At 43.3% G+C, this 22,833-nt stretch overlaps 1 protein-coding gene across 2 annotated transcripts in view; it reads left to right on the forward strand.

The window, feature by feature from the left end:
• SYNPR (synaptoporin) overlaps positions 1 to 22,833 on the forward strand; it is a 180,259-nt gene that overhangs the window by 105,857 nt on the left and 51,569 nt on the right. For both annotated transcript variants that reach the window (XM_038408116.2, XM_038408117.2), the window contains one exon: positions 20,965 to 21,089. In XM_038408116.2, coding sequence (XP_038264044.1) covers positions 20,965 to 21,089 — 125 coding nt within the window. The remainder of the gene's footprint in view (positions 1 to 20,964; positions 21,090 to 22,833) is intronic.

The following is a 22,833-nucleotide window of genomic DNA, read 5'->3' on the forward strand; positions in this document are numbered from 1 at the left end:
AATTAACCTCTGGAAATCATTGCCGGAAATCATTGCTTTTGGGTCTTCAAAAATGATAAGAGCAATGAGATATAGGTGAAATAGGTTCCCCTAATTGAAGGTATTAATAATGGTGCACTGAGTTGCTGTCTCAAGCCTCAAGCTTCACCTCCCTGTTGCTCTGTTTTATGGGTATTCAAAGCCAGGAGTGAGGGAAGCTTTGCCTGTAAAACCTAGAGAACATTCCCAAACTCTGGCCCTCCTGTCCTTGATGCCAGCATGATGGGAGGGCTGGAGTCACTTTCCATGAACGTGCTTAACACGTTCTACTGATGATTCTCAGTGTCAGGGGAGGGGAAGAAATCATGCAACCGGCATGCGCTAGATACTTCTGTGTCATGACCAATGTGCAGCAGGTGGCATACAAGGGTATTCCAAGCATACCCATCCTGTGCCCTCTACCCAGCACAGAAGACTGCTGTCGTGGGGCTAGTCACTATCCCTGCAATGACTGTGTAGGAGCAGCAGGACGCACACCAGCACTCTGCCACCTGCTCTTGGCTTTGGTCCTGTGTGCTGCAGAGAGAGGGGGCCTTTGATCCCCACTTTGGGCAACCTCTTGAGGAAGGTTTTAAAAGACTTAGGCCCAAATTGTCACTTTGCACAGCTCAGGCCATTGCTGGCCAGCAGGGAGTTCCCATGGTGCAGGGTTTGTTCTGTGCTAAGCACAGTATGGATACAGAGGAGAATCCAAGCCTTTATAGCGTGTTAATGTTGTTGTGAGTGGCTTCAGGTGCCTATATTGTATTAGCAGGTTTCAGTTCTGTCCTTCCCTGCATCCAGCACAGGGTTGTTGTGAATATTGACCCTGCAGCTCCGCTGACCCGGCGGGGCAGGACAAGTACCATGTTCTAGAGTCAGAACGGAGAGGTGCTCCTCATGTCATGGGAATGCCGGTGCAGCTTGGACACCCCCAGAGTGCTCTCCATGGTATACGTGTGTCCACTAACTGATGGAGTTAATAATACCAGGCCACGGGTAGACACACATGCCAAGCTCTGCTGCTGAGTTTCTGTGTGCGTCCTGTGCCCTGCAAAATTGTTTCCATTTTGAGTGAGCTGGCTGCAGAGATTTTGCCAAAGGCAAAAAACAAAATAGCACTCCACTCTTTGCCCTTTCCCTCTCTCTCTCCGTCCTTCACCAGCACACGCAGCCATTCTTGTCAGTGGGATAATTTATCCATTCTGTTTTAACCTGTTCACTTCCTTATTTTCAACTGGATCAGAGAGATTGGCTAAACCCAGCCTTTCTGTGACAGAGATTGTCACATGGCTTCCACCTAGCCCCCCAGACTACCTGGGGCCAGGCTCAACTCTCCAGAGTTAAGGGAAATGGCCATATCCCAGGCAACTTTCTGGACTCTGCCACGTCGCTGCCTGTGAGCAGCCAGCCTTAGAACATTTGCAGACAGAACAAAGACGTATGCAGATTTGTTGAGATGCTCCCAGAGCTGGCACACAGCTGAGCTGCAGTCTCACTTGGAATCAAGCTGATCTTGAGTGAATGCAAGGTTCAAGTGGGATGTTTTGCACCTCTCTAGATTTAACCTCTCTGGCTTAATAATGGGCATGGTAGCGATAATCTTACAGTGAGCACCATTTAAACCAGCCACATGGGGAGATCCATTCATGAGGATGGTCTGCGCGGCAGACATGGTTTTGAGTTGTATTTTGGATTGGAGAGGAACACTTTGTCCTGAAAGATGTTCTTCTGTAGAGAGCTAAAGGGACATCGGGGAGCAATGAAACCCTTCTCACAAAGATCTAGGGTGCCGGAAAAGGAGTCAGTGAGTTAGACCCATTGTGTTCACTATGTGGAGGAGCACTTGGTCCTGCCATTTGAAATTCTTAACCCTTATTTGAAAATAGAAGTCCTCCAAATAATGGAGGCATCTGCTTATTTGGCTTTGTACTTGGGGTTTGGTTCAGGGTATTTATTCATTTACAATCATATCCTTTTTCCGCACATACAACATCCGCTGACATCAATGGGATATCCATTGTTGGCAGCACATTGTCCTTGAGGAGCAATGAACTTGGCTATTAGTTTGAGCAAGAAGAGTATTCTGTTACTCCCTCACTGCCCTTGGACACTTGAAATAACTTCATTGACTGTTCCCAGTCTGGTCTCAGACAGTCAGGGCAGTCCCGTGCATCTCATGTTATTCAACCTTAGGGTGGAATTCAGCTGATCATAATCATGTGCTAGAGAACTGCTCTAATTATAGTGGTGTGGGAGTAGTTAAGGTTGTATCGGGACATCTGTTTAAGGTCAACCTTTATAAGTCCTCTAATAAAATCAGCATTCTTAGCTGGAGTTCTTTGAAATTTTGGTGTGCCTCAGGAAGACTCAGGATAGGGTTAGTGACCCAAATTTGGAGTCATTTGACCAAAGGGTTCTGGAGATAACCATTTTTTTAAAAATGGTTCTAGTGATCTTCCACTCCCCCATTGAGCTAGAGATCAAACTACTCATGAGCTGTGGGACAAACTGGTCTGAGTTTGAGTTTTACCCAAGGTAGTGCATGGCTAAATCTTTGGGGGACCCAAACTGAACGCTACATTTAACAAAATGTACCTTTTTACACTGTGTATTCACCAATACAGAAAACTGGCAAGAGGGCTTCCATTCCTCCCATTTTATATGCTTTAAACTAAAGCTTGACTCTTAAGTGCTCTAAAATCTGAACGGTTAATTGGATTGCTTTGAAATTTGGAGTATGTCATGGGGGCATGGGGTAGTGTTAATGGTCCAAATGTGGGTCATTTGACCCAGGATTTCTGAGTTATAGCGCCCCCTCCCAGTTTACTTCTGCTGCCTGAGACTGTCTACCCTAGAAGGCTGCAACCTGTGTCATTGTAGCACGTCAATGTAGACACTCACTGCAAACAATGAGAGGGGTTCTCCCATCATGTAGTTAATCCACCTCCCCAGGAGGGGGTAGCTAGGTTGACAGAAGAATTATTTTCGTAACAGTGCTGTCTCACTGGGGGGAGTTAGATCTATATTGCTACTTCTCTTGGGAGTGTGGATTTTTCACACCCCTGAGCATCATAGCTGGGTTCATCTAATTTTCTAGTGTAGACCAGACCTTATACTGTTAAAAGAGAGGTACCAATGACTGGATGAATCACAGACCACTTGATTGTTGTAAACTCACCCTCCCATTAACATCTAAAGGGTGTTCTGTTCTGGAAATTTACATCAGCGTAGCTACACCCAAAATCCACACCCTTTAGAGACATAGTTGTGCCAGCCTAATCCCTCGGTGTAGACAGCACTAGATTGATGGATGAATCAATTGATGGAAGAATGACCTAGCCACTGCCTCTTGAGGGGTTGGATTAACTTTAGCAATGGGAGAACCCCTCCTGTCCTTGTAGCGAGAGGCTACACTGAAGTGCTACAGCGGTGCAGCTGTGCTGCTGTAGTATCTTAAGTATAGACATAGCCTATGGGCAAATTAATCATAAGTCCCCACCTGATGAGACAAAAGGTGTTTTGAACTGAGTAAATGAATGTTGCTACAATTTGTGAGTTATGGGTGGCAATTTTAGGTTGGGGGGGGAATATAATCAAAGTATTGGGGGGGGAACTAGTCATGTGAATGCTTCCTGGGAGGAGAGGAGTAATAGGGGGTGGAGGAGTGGGAGAACATAGGGAGTGCACTAGGCTCAGAGGCCTGCTGGATGCTTCAGGGTCCTCCCAGACCCATCCCAGGAAAGGAGCAGTGAAGCTAAGTCCTTCAAGCGCCCTAGAGAGACTGCCGAAGAAGCAGCCAATCCGGGGAAGGAGGGGAGGGGAGGCTGCAAGGGACTAACCAATCGGAGGGTTGCAGGTTAATATAAAAGGAATAATAGAAGATTAGAGCTGGAAGAGACCTCAGGAGATCATCTACTCCAACCCCCTGCTCAAAGCAGGATCAACCGCAACTAAATCATCCCAGTCAGGGCTTTGTCAAGCCGGGCCATAACAAAAGGAGCCGCAGTGGAGACCAGACTCGGTACCTTGCTGGAGTCAAAGGAGTGCAGTTGGTGCTCCTGGCTGGCCAAAGGGAACTGCAGAACCATGGACAGCTCAATGCTGGCACGGACCAAGGGAATGAGAGCGAGCTCCTGGCTGGCTTCTGGGCCTGAACACAGAAGAGCCCCAAGGTAAGGGTGAAGCACTGGTGAAGGCTGGGGCTGTGGGGAAGTGGCCCAGGGGAAACTGAAAGCACTTTAGTTAAAGGGACACGGCAGCATGTACTGCTACTATTAGTGTCCCTGGGCTGGGACCCAGAATAGTGGGCGGACCTGCTTACCTCCATACGCCACTGGGGAAGTGACCTACAATTGGACAACGATAAACCTGCAGAAGGGAATCTGAACTGATAAGAAGCCCAGATGGACCCAAAACAGAGTTGGTGAAGAGTCTCCAGGGAAGAAGCCCTAGAGGCCTGGCCCCTTACTGCATGGCCCCCTACCAGGGCAAGGAGCACTTAAAGACATTTTTGGACTAATACCCTGAAAGGGGTCTGTTTTGAATTATGTTCTGTACAGACTCTGAGTGACTTGGTGGGAGGGCTGAGTCCCTAGAAACTGCCAGAATGAGTCACCATAAACTGAGAGAAGTGCAGACACACCCGACCAGAAGGGGGCGCTCACGAGAGATGGGTGCCATGCCATTACAGACTGCAGTGAGGTGAGGAAGGTAGTTGGGATGGGTGGTAAGGGAGAGGTTGGGTGCTCAGATGAGGGAGGTGCAGAGTATCCCACAGCTCTGCCAGGGCACCCCAATCTGCCTGCACCCCCCCCCCAGAGTCCTTTCCGGGGGGGTGGAATTAGACATGTGAATGGTTTCTGGGAGGGGAGGGATAATTAGGGGGTGGCAAGATGGCAAAACACTCCATGAATGCAGGGTTAAGATTGCTTTGGTGCTATGTCATCCTCTTGTAGAATAAAACTCAAGCTTCTGAAAACCAGGAAATGAGATTTAAGATTGCACAGGCAACCTTAACTCTGCCCTCTTTCAGCAGTGCCCCAGCACACCCTGTTAACATGCATACCTTTACTCATCCAGCCCTGCAGCTATCGTAAGACTCATGAAAACATTGCCAGAGTTGGGGACTCTAGTCTGTCACTGGAGAATGAGTGTCACTTGGCAAATTCAGACTGGAAACCCGGTGTAAATTTCTAACTGTAAGAGTAATTAACTGTAGGAACAATTGACCAAAGATCAGGGTGGATTTTCCATCACTGACCTATGTGACAGGGTCAGGCCAGATGGCTACAGGAGAGTATTAGAAGGCAGATATATTAGTCCCAGATTAATCAGGTCCATTTTTCCTGGGTAAGGTAACAGGGGCAGTTCTAGAACAAGAAGGGACTTGCTGGAACAAATTCAGGCAGGTAGGCTAATTAGGACACCTGGAGCCAATTAAGAAGCTGCTAGAATCAATTAGGGCAGGCTGGCTAATTAGGACATCTGAGTTTAAAAAGGACCTCACTGCAGTTTGTGGCATGCGTGCGAGAAGCTAGATGCACTAGGAGCTGAGAGTGAGAAGGTGTACTACTGGAGGACTAAGAAGTACAAGCATTATCAGACACCAGGAGGAAGGTCCTACGGTGAGGATAAAGAAGGTGTTGGGAGCAGGCCATGGGGAAGTAACCCAGGGAGTTGTAGCTGTCACACAGCTGTTCCAGGAGGCTCTCTAGACAGCTGCAGTCCACAGGGCCCAGGGCTGGAACCCGGAGCAGAGGGCGGGCCTGGGTTCCTCCCAAACCTTCCAATTCCTGGTCAGACACAGGAGGAGTTGACCTGGAGTGTGGGTTCCACCAGAGGGGAAGGTCTCTGGGCTGTTCCCCGACGCACATCGTGGATCAGCAGAGACTGCGGAGATTGTTCTCCTTCCTTTTTCCCAGGCTGGCCAGTGGTGAGTTAGCTGAGTGAACGGCAGGTTTGAGCCACTAGCAAAAGTGGCCAAACTGAGTGCTGCCGTGAATCTCTGAGGTGAGCAAATCCGCCAATAAGCGCAGGACCTACCAAGGCAGAGGAAGAACTTTGTCACAACATATTTTAAATCGAGGTTGGATGCTTTTCTAAAAGTTCTAGGAATTAATTTGGGGAAGTTTTCTGGCCTGTGTTACACTGGAGGTCACACTAGATGATCACAATTGTCCCTTCTCACCTTGGAATCTATGAATCTTGGCAGATATGTCATAGGGCTATTTGGAAGTCCAATTGTTTTAATAATCGTAGAGCATTTTGAGATCTTCAGATGAAAGGGGCTGAACTCACAATACCATTTTATTAACACAAAGTTATTTACGTGGAGGTCATGTTCTGCATTTTAATCTAGTTCTAGATTCCTTGACCCCATATATGTAATCTACATACATTGTCATAAGCTTCCTGGATAAAAGGAAAAAAATGTCAAATGATACATTTCTTGATAAATGGGGGAAAAAATGGAAAAAAGCAAACAACACCAAGCCACTAAGCTGTCCACCTCAGTAATGCTAACAGCTAAAAGGTAGATATTAATGGTTTCTAATATGCCTTGCCATGGTGGTCTGACAGGACAATAGTGAGGTTAATTCCCTCTCACTCATCCAGAAATATCTTTGCTGAAGTATAATTTAAGGTTGCCAATAAGCAATAATTAGATCATAAATAATGCACTGTGATTGAAGGACAGTGGCCTTTCCTGTAATCATAACTTTTTAGTCCATTGGGACTCTGAGAGTGTTTTTCTTTCCTTCGCCCATTCTATGTCTTTTAGTCATCAGAGATTAGTAGGGTCGCATTTTCTAGTTAATGTAACACTGCCCATCATTTCTGTTCTGTACATTTGATGTTATCAAATTTTAACAAAACTACAAGATAATGCTGGGCAAGATGAAAAGAAGCTAATGGAGAGAACAAAGAAAAATAGATAATGATGTGATTCCAGCACCCATCAGTTTCCATTCCCTTGGGACATTATCTGGCTGGAGATGCCTACCGGACTCTCTGAAAACACAGTTGTATAACACTAATGAAACCCACACTGTTGCTGTATTCCCAAAGCTTGGTAGAGCAGCTGTGCCCTCAACCCCTCATTTCTGGCACACTAATCAGATGCCCAAATTGGGAAGTACCTGCATAACTCCCTATCTTCAAGTGCAGATGCCAGTTTGTGCACAAAAATGTAGGGTTTGCTGGATGGAACTGGCATGCACTCATTTCTGCAGGTGCAACTGCTGCAAGCATGTTTTGGAAACCTGGCTCTAGATATGGGAAAAAGCTGACAGGGCCTGTAGTGAGTCTAACAGTATTTAGTGCTCTCCTTCCTGGATATTCACCTAGTGCCTTAGTTAGCCTATTTTGTGTCCGTTCCCAGTAATTTCCAGAATTGTTCTTGGTAGTTGTAGTTACATTCTTAAGATAATAACAAGAAAATATTTTATTCCAGTCTACATTGCCAGATAAGGTTTGTGAGCACTTTGATACCATTACTCCTCATCCTTTCTTGTGGCATCCTGAACTGTGCTTTATGCCTCTCCAACTTTTACAACTTTCAGATATTTACAAACTGCTGTCACATCCAGCTGCCATCCATGGGATTTGGATTTATGCAAGAAGGACATGGATATATTTAGTTTTTATTCAGCCCTTAGCATTGTGCTAGCCATCCACAATCATGATATTTTACCTTTCTATCGTACTTTTCATTCCAAAGCACCCAGGGAGTTTCACAAGTGGTGGATTCAATTCTGCCATAATATGAGATCCCTATGAACACCGCAGAAGGAGAAAGCACTATGAACTAGAAGTAACTTGGATCACATGCAGATCTCCATTTGCAGTTCGGGCTCCAGGAGGTTTGTGATTGGCTGGGAGTGGCCTAGGAGACGATCTTTCCCTTTGCATGTGTTGCATGGGAGGCTAATATCTCGTGCTCAGGCTAATGTGTAAGCAGAAGGATGGTGCTACCAATTCAGAGGCCTTTCAGATGCCTATTTGGACAGTTTAAAATAGCGAATGCACAAGCAGAATGCAGCAGCCATTCATCAGAAGGCCAGAAGTAACTGCAAATGGAAAAATCTTGCTACGGGGAGGGGGGGGAGGTTGCACTAACCCTCCCCCCCCAAATGGCCACATTGCAGCAGGTTTGGTGGGATAGAAGGTGCAATATTTCAGACTTAGCCCTAACATCCGATGAAGTGAGCTGTAGCTCACGAAAGCTTATGCTCTAATAAATTTGTTAATCTCTAAGGTGCCACAAGTACTCCTTTTCTTTTTACAGACTTCAGCAATGTACATTAATTTTTTTCTTTTGGGTCACTGATCTAGCACTAGCGCTTGGAAAAGTTTTCAGCTTACAGAATAATTTTACTGCACCACCATAGCATTCCTGTTCCTGAGGTGTGCACCAAGACCTCAGGTATTCAGCAGCTACCTGTGCAAATCTACAATGTTTAACCCTTGCTTTCATCTTTTTAAAAGAGCAGTACGCAAAGAGGTGCTTGTCATGATTGCATGGGAAGAGCTGTAACTTCTACCGTGCTTCATATCTTGAAAAACAATGAACTTCATTCTTTGAACACTTCAATTCCAACACATTGTGGAATACCCCAGCATAGTTACCAAATGGAATCACTGTATATATGGTAGTTATCTCATGTACTTTTAAATATATCTACAATGTGTGTCAATAGATCTGGGGTTTTTGGAAGACTGTGTGTTGGTGTCTGGGTAGAAAGCCACTAGTGCAGGAAAGGGAAGAAAATAGAGTACTAGCTTGTACGAGTCTTCTGGTACCTTGAACATTTTATATACGTTAGGGAGAGGACTGAAACAGCTTATTGTTTTATACATATTGTGTAATTTAACTAGGTTTGCTTTATGACAACTTTTAATTTCCCTAAGACTAAAATGTTCTTAGGATATGTTCTAAGTATGCCTTTATTGTCTGCATATTAAATCTTCTGTGTATTCTGCCACCTTAGCATTAACATTTAATTTTATGGCTGGCCCATCAAATACAGAATGATGAAATATATCTCATTAGCTTACATTACATTTTGAACTTAATAGGAAAAGTAGTACAGAGAGTTCTGTCTGGCCATCTGAAGGAACAATATTCTTTACCTCAAAGACTGCGTATCTAATCTTCTAGTGTACAGTTGGGTTTTATTCTATTAAAATATAATGAGACCGGACTAGTATATCATTCTGTGGGGGAGGTAAATGGGGTTTTTAGAATAATCAATGAAAGATGATTAGGAAAGGTGATTTTCTTCAAAGGAAAAGAGAAAATTCTCTTCTTGGGATTAAAGTATAGTAACGCTAAATTATTGTAACATCTTTCCTCACTTAGACTATCCCCAACTTCAGTCCCATCATCCTTCCATTAAGAACCAAATTAAATATTTTTTTCATCTTAAAATTTACAGCACTGAAGGCTGGAGTAAGGAGTAGCACGTAGTTAGCTCAGAGACAGTACTGTGGTTCCCTGCACTGGGGGTGCATTAAGATCACAAAATGGTCCTTTGCCTCAGTGGGGATGTAATTGCACCAGTCCTAATACATCTGTGCTTACTTAGTAGTGCTGGCCTGTGTGTTGAGGGAAGGAGGAAGGGGTTAAGGCTTTACTATGTCGGAGAGAGAGAAATGGCCCTCAAAAATTATGCTTTCCCCTACACTGCCACCTGCAATACTGGTAGCCTGCATGGATGAATAAGTGGGCACTTTTCTCCCCTCTCTAGGCATGAAACATGAGTCACTGTTTTGATGTAAGGGGCCTTTGACAATGACCATAGAATGATCAGCAGAGTTTGCAGCTGGCAAGTTCTCCCAGCCTTGTGGGGTACCTAGAAGGAAGGGCCTCTGCCCTGTTGCACAGTTCCACTGCCCCGTAGAGGTCATGGCTTCTATTTGCTAGGTCCCCAGCTAGGGAGAGGACCAAGGACACGGGCTACATGTTCACTTGAAACTAGGGTACGAGTCCCAACCCATGCAGACATATTTGTTCTAGCTTGCTAAAAATAGTATAAGTACAGACAGCGACGAGCTGTGGCATGAGCTAGCTGCCCTGAGTATGTATCCATGGGGTCCAGGCAAGCTTCTACCTGTGATGGCTCGTCTTGGCAAGCTACCGCAGCTGCATTCCTCTATTTAGTGCACTAGTTCAATGAGAACTAGTGTGGGTATGGCCATGCGAGCAGGGAATCCCAACCCCAGCTCCAAGGTAGATGTAACCTAGTTAGTACAGCTCCAAGCTGTATTGTATTCAATAGGCTGGCAGGGTTTTGCTGCCCTGCTTGGATCCTTGTTGCTCCCTCACAGGAACCTCAGTTGGGCCCCAGGCAGAGCGGGAAGAACGTGCAATGGAGTCAGCTCTTGGAGCACAAGAGGAGTTGAGTTGAGGAGATGTTCCACTAGAGTAGCACTCACACCAAGCTAACAGGTATAGAAGACAATCCATCCCAGTATGGACCTGATGTGTAAGTTGCTGAGCATCTCCTTTAAGATTCCCATTGACCTGGGACTGGTATCTAATGGGGAGTGAGGACACTCAGGATCTGGCCCCATATCATTATCTTGGAATTATGTACTCGAGTCTCATTTTTTCCAAGGCCACTTTAACACGCCCTAGAAATGTAGAGGGGCCTCAGCATGAGTGCAATGTAACTTGTTAGTGTGAGAATCCGAATCTGTTTAAATGTACCCTGATGAAACATTACCTTGGTTATCTAACCCTGGGTTAGTGTGTGAAAATGACTGACTGAGATTCATGGGTCTACAGGAAAATGTTCTACTCTCTAGAAAGTGCTTCTGTTCTAAAGCATTTGCTCAAAATTATCGAAAATGACTGATTTCTGGAGCCTCCATTTCTGGATGCTTGATTTTTTTCAGAGGTTGGGTGTCTCACTTTTGGAAAGTCTTGGCCTTTTACTTTAAACCTAACCTAACATATGTTCTAGAGTGGCTTACTATAGTTGTTTTAATGCAGTTCATGTAATAGAATGATCATAGAAATAAAATAATGGCCAGATGTGATCAGCTAACGGGACAATCTAGTCCGGTATCCTCTCTCTAACAATAGGCAGCACCAGCATTTTCAGAGGAGTGTCCTTAAAACTCTGAAATTGGTCATTATGAAATAATGAAAAAAAAACAATTTTTAGATTTGTGAAGCCCCTGATATTGCAAATTCCCATTAATGAGAGGTACTCAGACCAATGCTATCACCAAAACAATTTTTGTCCATAATGTTGCTGTTTGTTTAAAGATGGGATGCTAAATCCAGGCATTTAGTTGACGGTTGCTGTAACTCTTAATTTTTATCCTAGTGGGAAATAATCTCAGCAATCTATGTGGATAACAGTGGGAGGAAGATCATTCTTACCAATCATCCCCCTCCCAGCACTGAACAAATGTGATCATGTTAGCTAGCTCTAATTTATCAACCAGTCAAGTTTATATAATTAGGAATCCCAAAGTCAATAATCTGATCATCTGCCCTGCTTGTGGGATAAATGATTCCAGGAAGTGCACATCTCGGATTGGCATGGGAAAAGTGCCAGCGTTTAAAAAAGGAACAGGCAGAGATTTAGATCAGAAGGCACGCCTTAATCTTTCATCAGTGACGTTTTGGGATGTTTAAATGTTTCACCATATATTTGCTCTGTGCTTTTCAATCTTCCCATTACTATCTTCAGTTGAATTGTCTTTATATTTACTTTAAACAAATCCTAACTTAATCAAGATACACTGTGAGTTATACTGTGTCCTGTGAAAGCCATACGGTAGAGCTAAGTGTTTCCAGTGCACAAAGGGAAACTTTTTGAGCGATATACTCTTTTGACTTATTCTCACGTAGCCCTATTGGAAGGTGTTAGGCAGTACAAAATTTGCCAAACATTTTGTAATTTCTTTATTATAGAGAACTGGGAAAAGGGAATATTTGTTTGATCATCATGCCAGAAAGTGTGTTTGTTGTAAAACACTTTAAATAGATAAAAATCCCTAATGAAAAGGTGCAAATATTTAATATGTTGCTATTAAAAATGGTCGTGGCCCCTTTTGCTTTCCAGTTTTAAGGGAAAGGGAGTCATCTGGTGGAAGGGGTTTCATTCAATTTTAGCTCCCTTAGCACAAAGTGCAAGTTTTAAAGGCCAGTCTTGTTATGGTGAAAGTGGTGACAAAGCTGCACCAGTGTGATCAGAGTGTGTGTGCGCGGGGCCGAGGGGAACAGCTCTTGATGGTTCTCATGACTGTTGTTGCATTGCTTGTAATCTCTGGTTTTCATTTAATTTCAAACGCTGAAGAAGTAAGTACCTGTCGGCATAGCTTGGTGTGGACCACATCCAGTTCAGATTAGGGTTCTCAGACAATGGTCCATGAACCCTGATGTTAGCAGAGCTCCTTAGAGTAGAAATCCACAGCCTGAGAGGCAAGCTATGATCAGCTGAAGCGCTGGGAAAGAAAGGTGGCCCAGGAACATGGTGTTTAATGAAGAAGGCACTGAATGAAGGTGCCAGGGAGCCATTCCTCTAGCCTAGATGAAGCTGAACAACTTTAAGGTCAAATATGAGAGTTTTAGCTTTTCTGGAAGAGCAGGAAGGCAAGATAAAGCTGGAATCTTACCTTTCCACTTGGGAGGATTTGGGTGTATACAGAGGCCTGCTTTCCTTTTCACATTTCATGTAGGTAGGGCTCCATCACTAGATGTCGCACCTCACAGAACTAATAAGACCAGTCAAAGATAGAGCTATCACACAGACTCTTGCATAAAAGAAACCTATGTGTGTAAAAATCCAGTGGTTTATATAAATGTTTCATCCATTTTTAAATGGCAGTTAGCTTCATAATAGGATGTTTTAGCTGCCACATGCTCTACATAAGCCTTTTGACTTGAGACACATCAGAAATTTTTACATCTTCTAATGGTTCGATTGAAAAAAAGCTCATATAATTCAGCAGACCTTGAAGACATTTTTTTTGAAAGAGGGTAATATATCCCCCCACCCCTCTTTTTTTAAACATGGGATGGCAGGATGAGTGAAGGTTGGGTGTTGGGGCCACGGGCAAGTGATAGGAAAATGCTAACTTTCTTGCATACTGGTAGGACTTCAGACCTACATTTTCAATATCTGCCCTCTCTTGCTCTGAATCAAATATTTGAAATTCTGAACTTTCAGAACGTTTAACTGATTGGCGACTACAAATGTTTGTGTCCCCACATCAGACTGATCGCCACCTGGTGTCTGTCATTGCACTGGCAAATAATATTTCTGAGTATTATGTAAACCCAAGTGCAGTGGATTGCAAGAGCAAAATGAGAGGCTGGATTGTTCTCCTGTTGAAGATATGGTCTGATCTCAGAATAGAAGAAAATTCTAAGTGCTTCCAGTTGATCCAAGTAAATTAGCTATTGAACCCTGGCATCTCCTATGCTTGGCCTAATGCGACTGTGAGAAGTCAATGGTCTGTTGTGTGGCTTTTCCCCCACAGCAATTAGTAACAAATTGATCTTTAAAAGATGGAGTAAAATGAGTGCTGGAAGTGTATTGTGCATTACAGACTATTCACTAGGCACCAGATAATTATCCGTTTTACACAGTGTTGTGACATTTTCCAGGGATAACATACGATAGTCACTACCTGGAGATTTTTACAATGGAGTTTACACAGGTGAAGGCCTCAGATTGTGGAGGGAGTTGGGGGGGTGACAAAACAAAGAAAAGGGGAGACTCCTAGAAGAGCATGTTCTAACCACCACCTCGCTGACCATCAGAAATGTGCTGCCTTTTGAAAGAGGCAAGAAGCATGGTCTTGTGATTAAGAACTGGGATTCAGCAGCTCCAGTTTCAGTCGTAGCTCTGCCACAGACTTCCTGCATGACCTTGGGCAAATCACTTAATCTTTCTGTGCCTCGGTTCTCTATCTGTGAAATGGGAATAATAATCCCTCCTTTCTCCCCCCCCATCTATTTAGAGTGTAAGTGTTTTGGGGCAGGGACTCTCTCTCACTGTGTATATGTGCAGTGCCTTGCACAGTAAGGCCCTGATCTCATGTAGGGTTCATGAATGCGTCTGTAATACAAATAATTTTCCCTTGGAATAAGTGGGTTAGTGGTGCGTGGCATGGCATATTATACTCTCAGACAGTGTGGGAAATACCACCTATCTAGGCCATGCTCTCTGTGGCATGCAATAACGGAGTTTCCTGAGGGCTTTAGTCTAATTCAGGTTGCTGAGCTTGGTGCATGGGTGCTGGGTGGCGTTTGGTGGCCTGTGAGAAAGTGGAGGTCAAACTTGGTGATCTGGTGGCTCCTTTGGGCCTTAAACTGTAGGACACACTCTATGTACTCAGTCTCCCATTCAGTCAACGATGCTCTGGCCCCCTCCCCAGCAGTGACAGCATGGCTGAACGAGGCCAGGCTCCCTCTCAGTCTGATGCTCAGGCCCTCTCAAGGGCAGCTATTGCTCGCTTGTGCTGTCCCGAGAAGGGAACATTTTTGACACAGGGCAGCTGTTCACCTGACTCCTCCTGCTGCTCATGGCTTCTTCAGCCACAGGGAGCTAAAGCTGTCACATAAGAGAGTGTGACTCTCCCTAATATGGCCAAGCAGGAAACATACGGCAATGACCTCCCCACCTGTGTGGCCACAGGCCGGATCCTGTGTGGTGCAGCTTTCTAGCTGCTCCTTCACACGTAGCAACTGGGGAAGCGGTAGAGAGCTGCCAGAAATCGGTGGAGCCTCATCTCTCCCGTGCATCAGCCGCTAGGCTGAGTGGGCACAAACTGAGCAATAAGCCACCCCCTTGGTACTTCATGATTGCATGGTGTGTGACCCTCTGAGTCAATATTCCTCCTGGAGCAGTGCTTCTTCCCCATCGCTTCTTGCTCAAGGCTGTGCCTAAGGACACAGTCTAGTCCATAGTTGCTCATTGTAACTATGTGGTTGGAAGAAGATGTATTTAATTTCAAGAGGAAATATGGCGTGCATGCATAGCACAGATGGGAATATCGGTACATGTGGATTTATGGGTAGGAAGTAAATAGGAGCATAACAAAACATGACTTTTGCCAATAAACTTTTCTATAGTTCAATAAAATTATAAATAAAATTATTTTCCAGCTGCCGTTTTTATTGAATCTGGTGCATCAAGTTCCCATTGCTGGGTTTACAGCTGCAATTTACACAAATCTACCTATAATAAAATACAGTATGCCTGCAAAATTACAGCACAGGCAAAACCTGAGGGGTAAATCTTGGTTTAATACATTATATACTCAACTGACAGCAGAAAGCAGTGAAAGCAAAAAGGGACAAAGAAGCGTTGTTTGAACAAAAAGAAAACAATGCTTACAAGTTTGTCATGAAACCCAGGGGGAAATATCCATTGTTGACAGCCTCTGTTCTTCCCGTCTGCCATGTAGATCGTCTCCGAAAAGGTGCTGTTTGTATATTTCCTGCTGCTGCTGCCAGACCAGCCGTGCTTTTGTTAGCATCTATGAGTTCAAGGTTAGCTATAGACGATCCCCACACAGCAAGAGACAAAGCAATAGGAAGTGTCAGGGCAAGTCTCAGCTTTTGCTGAGCCTTCTGTAAAGTCAGACATGCAGAGCCCTATTCAGCCTTCTTTTCACCTGTGGCCGGGAGCCATGTCCATATCCTCCCCCCGGCTTCTGAGCAAGCCCAGAAGGCTGCTGGATGTGACAAGTAGGCATGGGAACTGGTTTGCAGTGTTGTTAGGCTTGGACCATGGATGGGTAAGGAATTTAAAGAGGCTGCACAAATTCAGGGGTAGCCTACACTAACTCTGCCACTGAAGAGAAGGCATCAAAACAGGAGAGGAGACAGCATAGAGGAAAAGGAAGGTTATTGCTCCCTCCTGAGTAGTAATAACTGTGGTTGTGGATGGCAAATTCTTTATGAAGAGATTTATAGTTTCATAGATCCCAAGGCCAGACGGAACCAGAATGTGACCATCTAGTCTGACCTCCTGTAGAACACAAGCCACAGAACTTCCCCAAAATGATTCCTAGAGCAGAACTTTTAGAAAAACATCCAATCGTGATTTTAAAAATGGTCAGTGACCGTGGTCATGGTTAATTACTCTCCCTGTTAAAAATGTACACCTTATTTCCAGTCTGAGTACGTCTAGCTTGAACTTCCAGCCATTGGATTGTATTAGACCTTTTGTCTGTTATACTGAAGAGCCCATTATTAAATATTTGCTCCCCCTGTAGATACTTGTAGATTGTCCTCAAGTCACCCCTTGATTAAAAGGGGCTCCTGGAGTTTAAATGGCATAGATGTATACTATCTGAAAGCTTTAGCAAAACAGATATACCTTCAATGTGTTCATTTCTTTGAACTCCGTGTCTCAATGCAGAGCAGCCCAGCTGCCAGGGAAATGGAGGAGATGCTACTGTGCGTTTAGAGCAGGGCTATCTCCTCCTGCACTCTTTTAGCTCTCTCTTTATTTATTAGGGTCTATTAATCTTTGTGGCCCCCTGCATATCTGCAAAATAGTTGCATTTGCAACTCCATTATTTAGGCCAGAAAGCTCCGGTATTTCCCATTCTTCTTAAATGTATTGTTTTCTGACTTTGCCTTAAAAATTAAAACAGAGTGATTAATACCAATTTCCATTGCTATTCTGTATGGAATTCAATTAGTTCCAAGTGCATAATAACTCCTTTTTACAAAGGAAATGTTTGACCTCATTTACTATCAAGGCCTATTAATTGAGTTACGGTAGCAACATTTATAGTTTCGGGATAAATATTTAACAAGCTAATACACAGCAAATCTCAGCTTTTACCTGCTTAGGTTTTTAGCCAACCTGACATTTAAAAAACGATTGAATAAATGTTGTATTACACCTTTCTATTACTGTTGTTCATTATTCAGAACACAGTGGCAGCTGGAGGCCTGTATCAGGGCTCCATTATATGAGGTGCTTTACAGAAAGCTTTAACAAAAAAGACTGTTCTTGCCCGCAAAACATTTATAATATTGTATCAGAGATCGGGTAAGAGAACTGCAGGAGGGGATGGCAAGGTAATGGTGGAATATGCTAATGTTGTACAGTAAAAAGTAGTTGTTCATCACTAGCCTATCTGCTGTCAGATGGCAGGGTTCTGTAGGCATCATAGCAGAGGTAAATTTCTAAAGACTCTGCCCAAAAGCAAGTGAATTAATAATATTGTTTTAGAATTATCTTCTTATCTACAGTACTTGTATTAGCTTAGTGTCTGAATGTCCCATAATCTTTTTAATGTATTTATCTTCAACGCAACCCTGTAAGGCAGGGAAATGCCATTATCCCCCTTTTACAGATGGGGTGCTAAGACAGAGGAGCCAAGAGCCAGATTTTTAAATTCCGGTGCCTGAAGATGGAGGTAGATGTTTAGTGGGATTTTCAAAAGTGCCTAGGCACTTAACTCCCACTGATTTCAAGCTTTTTGGGTAGGGCCCGTCTGTCCTTTTTGTCTTGTACAGACAGGGCCAAGGACACTGCTGGCATGTAACAAGTACTAAATAATGCTATGTGGAAACAGAAGAACATAGCGTATGCTAGCATTGGGATATCTATGAGTGAGTGTTACAAGTTCCCCACTGTGCACAGTCCACAAAAGATAGGAGCGTGATATAGGCCCAGCTAGGGAGTCCTGGCTCTGTAGCTCAAGCTACAGCAGCTGGTGGTTTTAGTTCTGGAGGCCCCTTGTTCAGTCCCTCTTGTGACAGCCAAGATGGTGCTATCACACCAGCATGAAGAGAATGTCTCATCCCCCTTCACTATTGGGACTCCATTTTAACAATGGTCATTGCAAATTTACTGGAATGCCACCTGCTATAGCTGGGGATTTTTGTGTTTTGATTTGGCTTTAAACTCTATCTCTGGATTTTAATTATCATTGCCCCTATAGATTTTCCTTTCAGCTCCCACCCGTCGCTGACTGAAATCCCACCTAGGATTTAAGTAGAAGTGTGTTGTATAGATGCTGCCATGTGGGGAGTCATGCCTTATTTATTATTTCTATTGGGATAGCTCCTAAAGACTACAGTCAGGGCTCCATTGTACTGTGCAAATGAACAATACAAAGTCTCTGCCCCAGAGAGCTCTCACTTTAAGAGTGGTAAGCCTTCACACCAGGTTTGTTGGGAGGCTAGACCCATTATGCTGGGCCCAGGGCAAACTCATTACATGGGCCCCTATCCCACAGAGATAGAACTTAAGAACAGCCAGGCTGGATCAGACCAATGGTCCATCTAGTCCAGTATCCTGTCTTTGGACAGCAGCCAGAGCCAGGTGCCCTAGAGGGAATGACCAGATCAGGGCAATTATCGAGTGATCTTTCCCCTGTTGCCCATTCCTAGCTTCTGGCAGTCAGAGGCTAGGGACACCCAGAGCATAAGGTTGTGTCCCTAACCATCTTGGCTAATAGCCATTGATGGACCTGTCCTCCATGAAAACATACTTAGATTATATAAATAACATTGAATCAAACCAAATGGCCACAATTTGGCCTGAATTTTTTTTCTCATGGTGATGGGCTTGTGGCCTCTGGCTAGCTGCCCCCTTTGGATCGGGACCTGATAGTGTACCCGTTCCTCCCCTGCTTCTACTTGGGTCCTGCAGCTAGGCACTCTTGTCCCTCTCCCTCCTGTAGGCCTGGTTCTACATGGGTTGGGCTGACTCCATGGATGCAGGACCCACATGTCACACACATAACTTCAGGGGAACGTGAGGGGTCAGGTTCCTGTCAATCATTTGGAGAGACTGAAGTGGCTGCGTCGTTCCTAACAGGGATCTCCAAAATGGAACTGGAGTCTACCCAGTCTCCATGGTGATGAGGGCGGGGAACAAGCAAAAATTTGCAGGCCCTCTGCAGGCCCCCCCCAGCCACACCTAGGTGCCATTGCTCATTTTGTTTTTATTAGATTGGGGTCCCAGTGCCCACCCTCCTCGTTCCTCCCACAGGAGTGACACAGCTGCCCTAGAATGGCGTAGCATGGCTTCAGTGGAGAAAGGAGAGGGGGAAGCAAGATCCATAGAGGGTTGCTGGGGGAATGGGTCAGGATCCCCATCTGCCATCCCACCCCTAAATTTCCTACAGTCCAGTGTTAGTCAGTCCATCTGTCCGTCCAGTGTAGGTCTGACATATCTGACTGCAAGGAGTTACCTTGCTCTTACTGCCACATTGCAAAGACCTAGGATTGGGCCCTACATATCTTCCATGCCATTGAGCACAAAATATTACTTACATGGGAAAAGGCCAGAATATTCACCTGTCTAGCAACCAGTCTCTCCAATTATCACTGACCTCGTACTTCAGCTTTGTTCCTCTCCACTTACTGTTCCTCTTGTGTTGAGTGCTTCCTTCCCATACAATCTCAATTGCCCGTACAAACGCTGTGGCTTGGCTTTGTTCTGAGTCACCCCCAGCAAATCATCTTGTGCCAGCAAAAAGCTTTTTCCATTCCAAATGCTCAGGAACGGTAATCTGGCAACAGGCTGCAAAAATATACATCTATATTTTTGGCACCTGAAGACAGAGGAGGATAATGCAATTCCCAGTTTGACTGTGATTGTGCCATGAATTGGAGTGGTTGGTGGAGTGAAGGTATACAGCTGTTATTGACAGCACTTATTAGGGTCTTGTGCCTTGGATGGGGTTACAGTATGCTCTAGTTTTCTGTTTCCTGTCTCTCTGTCTTTAATGCAGCAGTCGTTCTTTCATTCTTCCTCAAATTTACTTTTCCTGTTGCTACCCACATCTGTCTTTTCAGTGTTTCAGGACAGGCTCTGCTTTATGTGACGTGTGTGCTATGCTTGTATTCCTCCTTCGTCACTGACCCATTGTTTATTTCATTGTTAATATGAACATGACATAATCTAGGCAGCCAAATTCCACTCTCATTTATACTAGTGTAGATCTGGAGTAACTCCATTAAAATGAGTGGAATTACTCCAGCTTTATACTGGTGTGAGTCAGAGCAAAATTTGGCTCAGAGTGGTGATTTTTGTTTATTTATTTATTTATTTATTTTTATAGAAGGGACAAAAATAGAATCAAGTGCCTGACCCATGTCCATATCAAGTGGTGTTTTTGCAAAGCATCTTAAATGGACAATTGCAAAAACAATGCCAGCCTTGTCCTCCTATATTTAAAACAGAAATGGAGCAAAAAAGAAAAACAATAGCACTGCCACCTCCACCATACAAGTATGCATGCGTCTTCGGGAATTAAGATGAAGTTGAACCTGGATTTGAACCATCTTTCTTTTTGCCCAGGCCTCGTTGGATTGTTGAATTTATTCTGTAACTTGCTTTGCTTTCCTTTTATTTTAGTATTGATTTATTGCATCTGCTCATCTATCTAAGATTATAATAATGATTCCAAAAATTAATAAATCATGTTAGTCTTTTATTCAAAGTCATATGTAGCTTCATTAAAAACTAATGAAGGATAATGTGATAACATATTTTGCATGTTGTGTCAATATATCTACATGAACCATGTGTCTGCCTTTGTGTCAATCCTTCAAAATCCCTATACTGGCTCCTTATAACATTTTGCAGTGATTTTACTTGTATTTAAAGTTTAAAATGGTCCATTGTACTTGGTCAATCTTCATTCTTTCTCCGTATGTTCTTAGTCTAAACTAAGGTCTAAATTGCCTAGCTGTAATTTTTGGCACTGAGAGCAAGAGAAGCTTATAATTATGCCTCTTAATTGTGGAATTCACTTCCTATTACTATTCAGAATAACCAGTCTGTTTGTATTAAAACCCAGCTTTTCTTGACCACTCTGCATTATTGATAATCTGAGGGCGTTTCTTGGGCAGCGACCTCTGACTCAGTCAAGAAAACTGCTGTATAGATATAGTTGTTCTTGTTGCTGAAGTAAAATGAAAATGTCATTTGTTTTTGACAGCTTTTTGCAATCTTTGCATTTGCAACATGCGGTGGTTATTCTGGAGGCCTGCGGCTCAGCGTGGACTGTGCAAACAAGTCAGAGAGCGACCTCAGCATTGACATAGCCTTTGCCTATCCTTTCAGGTAATCCATTTTGGTTCTTGACCGTTCATATTCAGGGATGCAGCTCACCTGGGGCCTGATTTGAATCCCACTGTCAACAGTGGGAAGACTCTCATTGATTACAGGCTTTGGATTGGGTACCTCTTTCAGAAAGTTTTGGACAATAAGGGTAGTATTTTCAGAAGCACTTAAATGACATAGAAGCCTATCCCATTTTAAAAAGCGACTTAAGAGACTAAGACTCACTGAAAAATCAATGGGACTTAAGCTCCTAAGGGCCAGATTTTCAAAGGTATTTAGGTGCCTAAATGCAATTTTCAAAAGCACTTGAACAGGTTATTCTAATGGAAGTTAGGTGTTTGAGTACTTCTGGAAATCCCACTAGGCATCTTTCTGCATCTTTCGGCATCTAAAATCTGGCTCTAAATCCCTTTTGAAAATGGGATTTAGGCTCCCTAATCACTTAGATACTTTTAAAAATCTTACCTTAAATATAAGAGGAAGAAGGTGGGTGAGATAATATTTTTATTGGACCAACTTGCATGGATGGAAGAGACAGAGACAAGCTTTTGAGCTACACTGAGCTGAAGAAGAAGCTTGTCTCTGCCTTTGCCACCAACAGAAATTGGTCCAATTAAAATATCTCACTCACCTTCTTTCTCTTATATCCTGGAACTAACATAGCTACAATAACACTGCAAACTCTAAACACAAGAAAGACATAGTGGGGCAAAAAAAGTTTAAAATTGAAAAAATGCACTTGCTGCTAAGGATTCTAATTCTGTACAACTTTGAGTGAAAATGACACCCCCAACATCACTTTTAAAATATGAATGAGGTCCACTCTAGGAACCTGTACTGCATTTCTATACAACTATACTCGTCAAGAAATCTTGAGATGATAAAAGAACAATGAAGATCTGTAGCCCAGTCTCAAATTAAGTACACCATGACCTTATCAGAAATTGTTATATTGCTTCTAGAAATCACATGCTGTTTTGCCTAGGATTTCAATATGCATAGACCAGAAATAATGTGTTCATCTTTATAGCACTAACTGAAATATAACATCTTCCAAACTATGCACGCTGTTGGTGATTTCTTGAATTGCTGTTAATTTATGGTATATTTATATTACTCCAAAGAATCATATTTCCTTTATACAAACGGGGGTTTTTTATTTTACTGTTCTGCACAACCTTTAACATCTTTTTAATATGCATGAGATGGGCTCTGAAAATTGACTTATGTGAGTTTATAATGTGATTCGCTTTCGAATAGGTCATTGCACCAGCATTTATTATAGAAGTAACTGTAGTAAAGAGCTTTTAATTTAGATTATTATAAAACATTATTTTATTTTAAAAGTTAACACTAAATGGTAATTAAGTATTGATTGGCACTATAAGAGGAATGTAGAGTATTGCTTTGGGAAGAAAACAACCAGGTATACTGTATTATGTTCATTAGGAAATGGCAATCAATTTGCAAATAACTACTGAGTAATTGTACCTTTTTAACAAATATGAAGTACAACTTGTCAATAGGATGCCACTGTAGCAAGGACATCTAACAGAATTACTTAAATTATAGGACTTACAAGTATGTAGTTCCACATCAGAAGGGAGATGTCATTTATCGAAGGAGAATCTTAGGACAGATACTGAAGATACTCAGAGTGCTTTTGCAAACAAGACACTTGTGTGCAAAGATCAAGTATTTGCATATATAAATTAGGTACTCAGAAATATATGCACACAGTCTC

Source organism: Dermochelys coriacea, chromosome 7 (assembly GCF_009764565.3).
Source record: "Dermochelys coriacea isolate rDerCor1 chromosome 7, rDerCor1.pri.v4, whole genome shotgun sequence".
Lineage (NCBI taxonomy): Eukaryota > Metazoa > Chordata > Testudines > Dermochelyidae > Dermochelys > Dermochelys coriacea.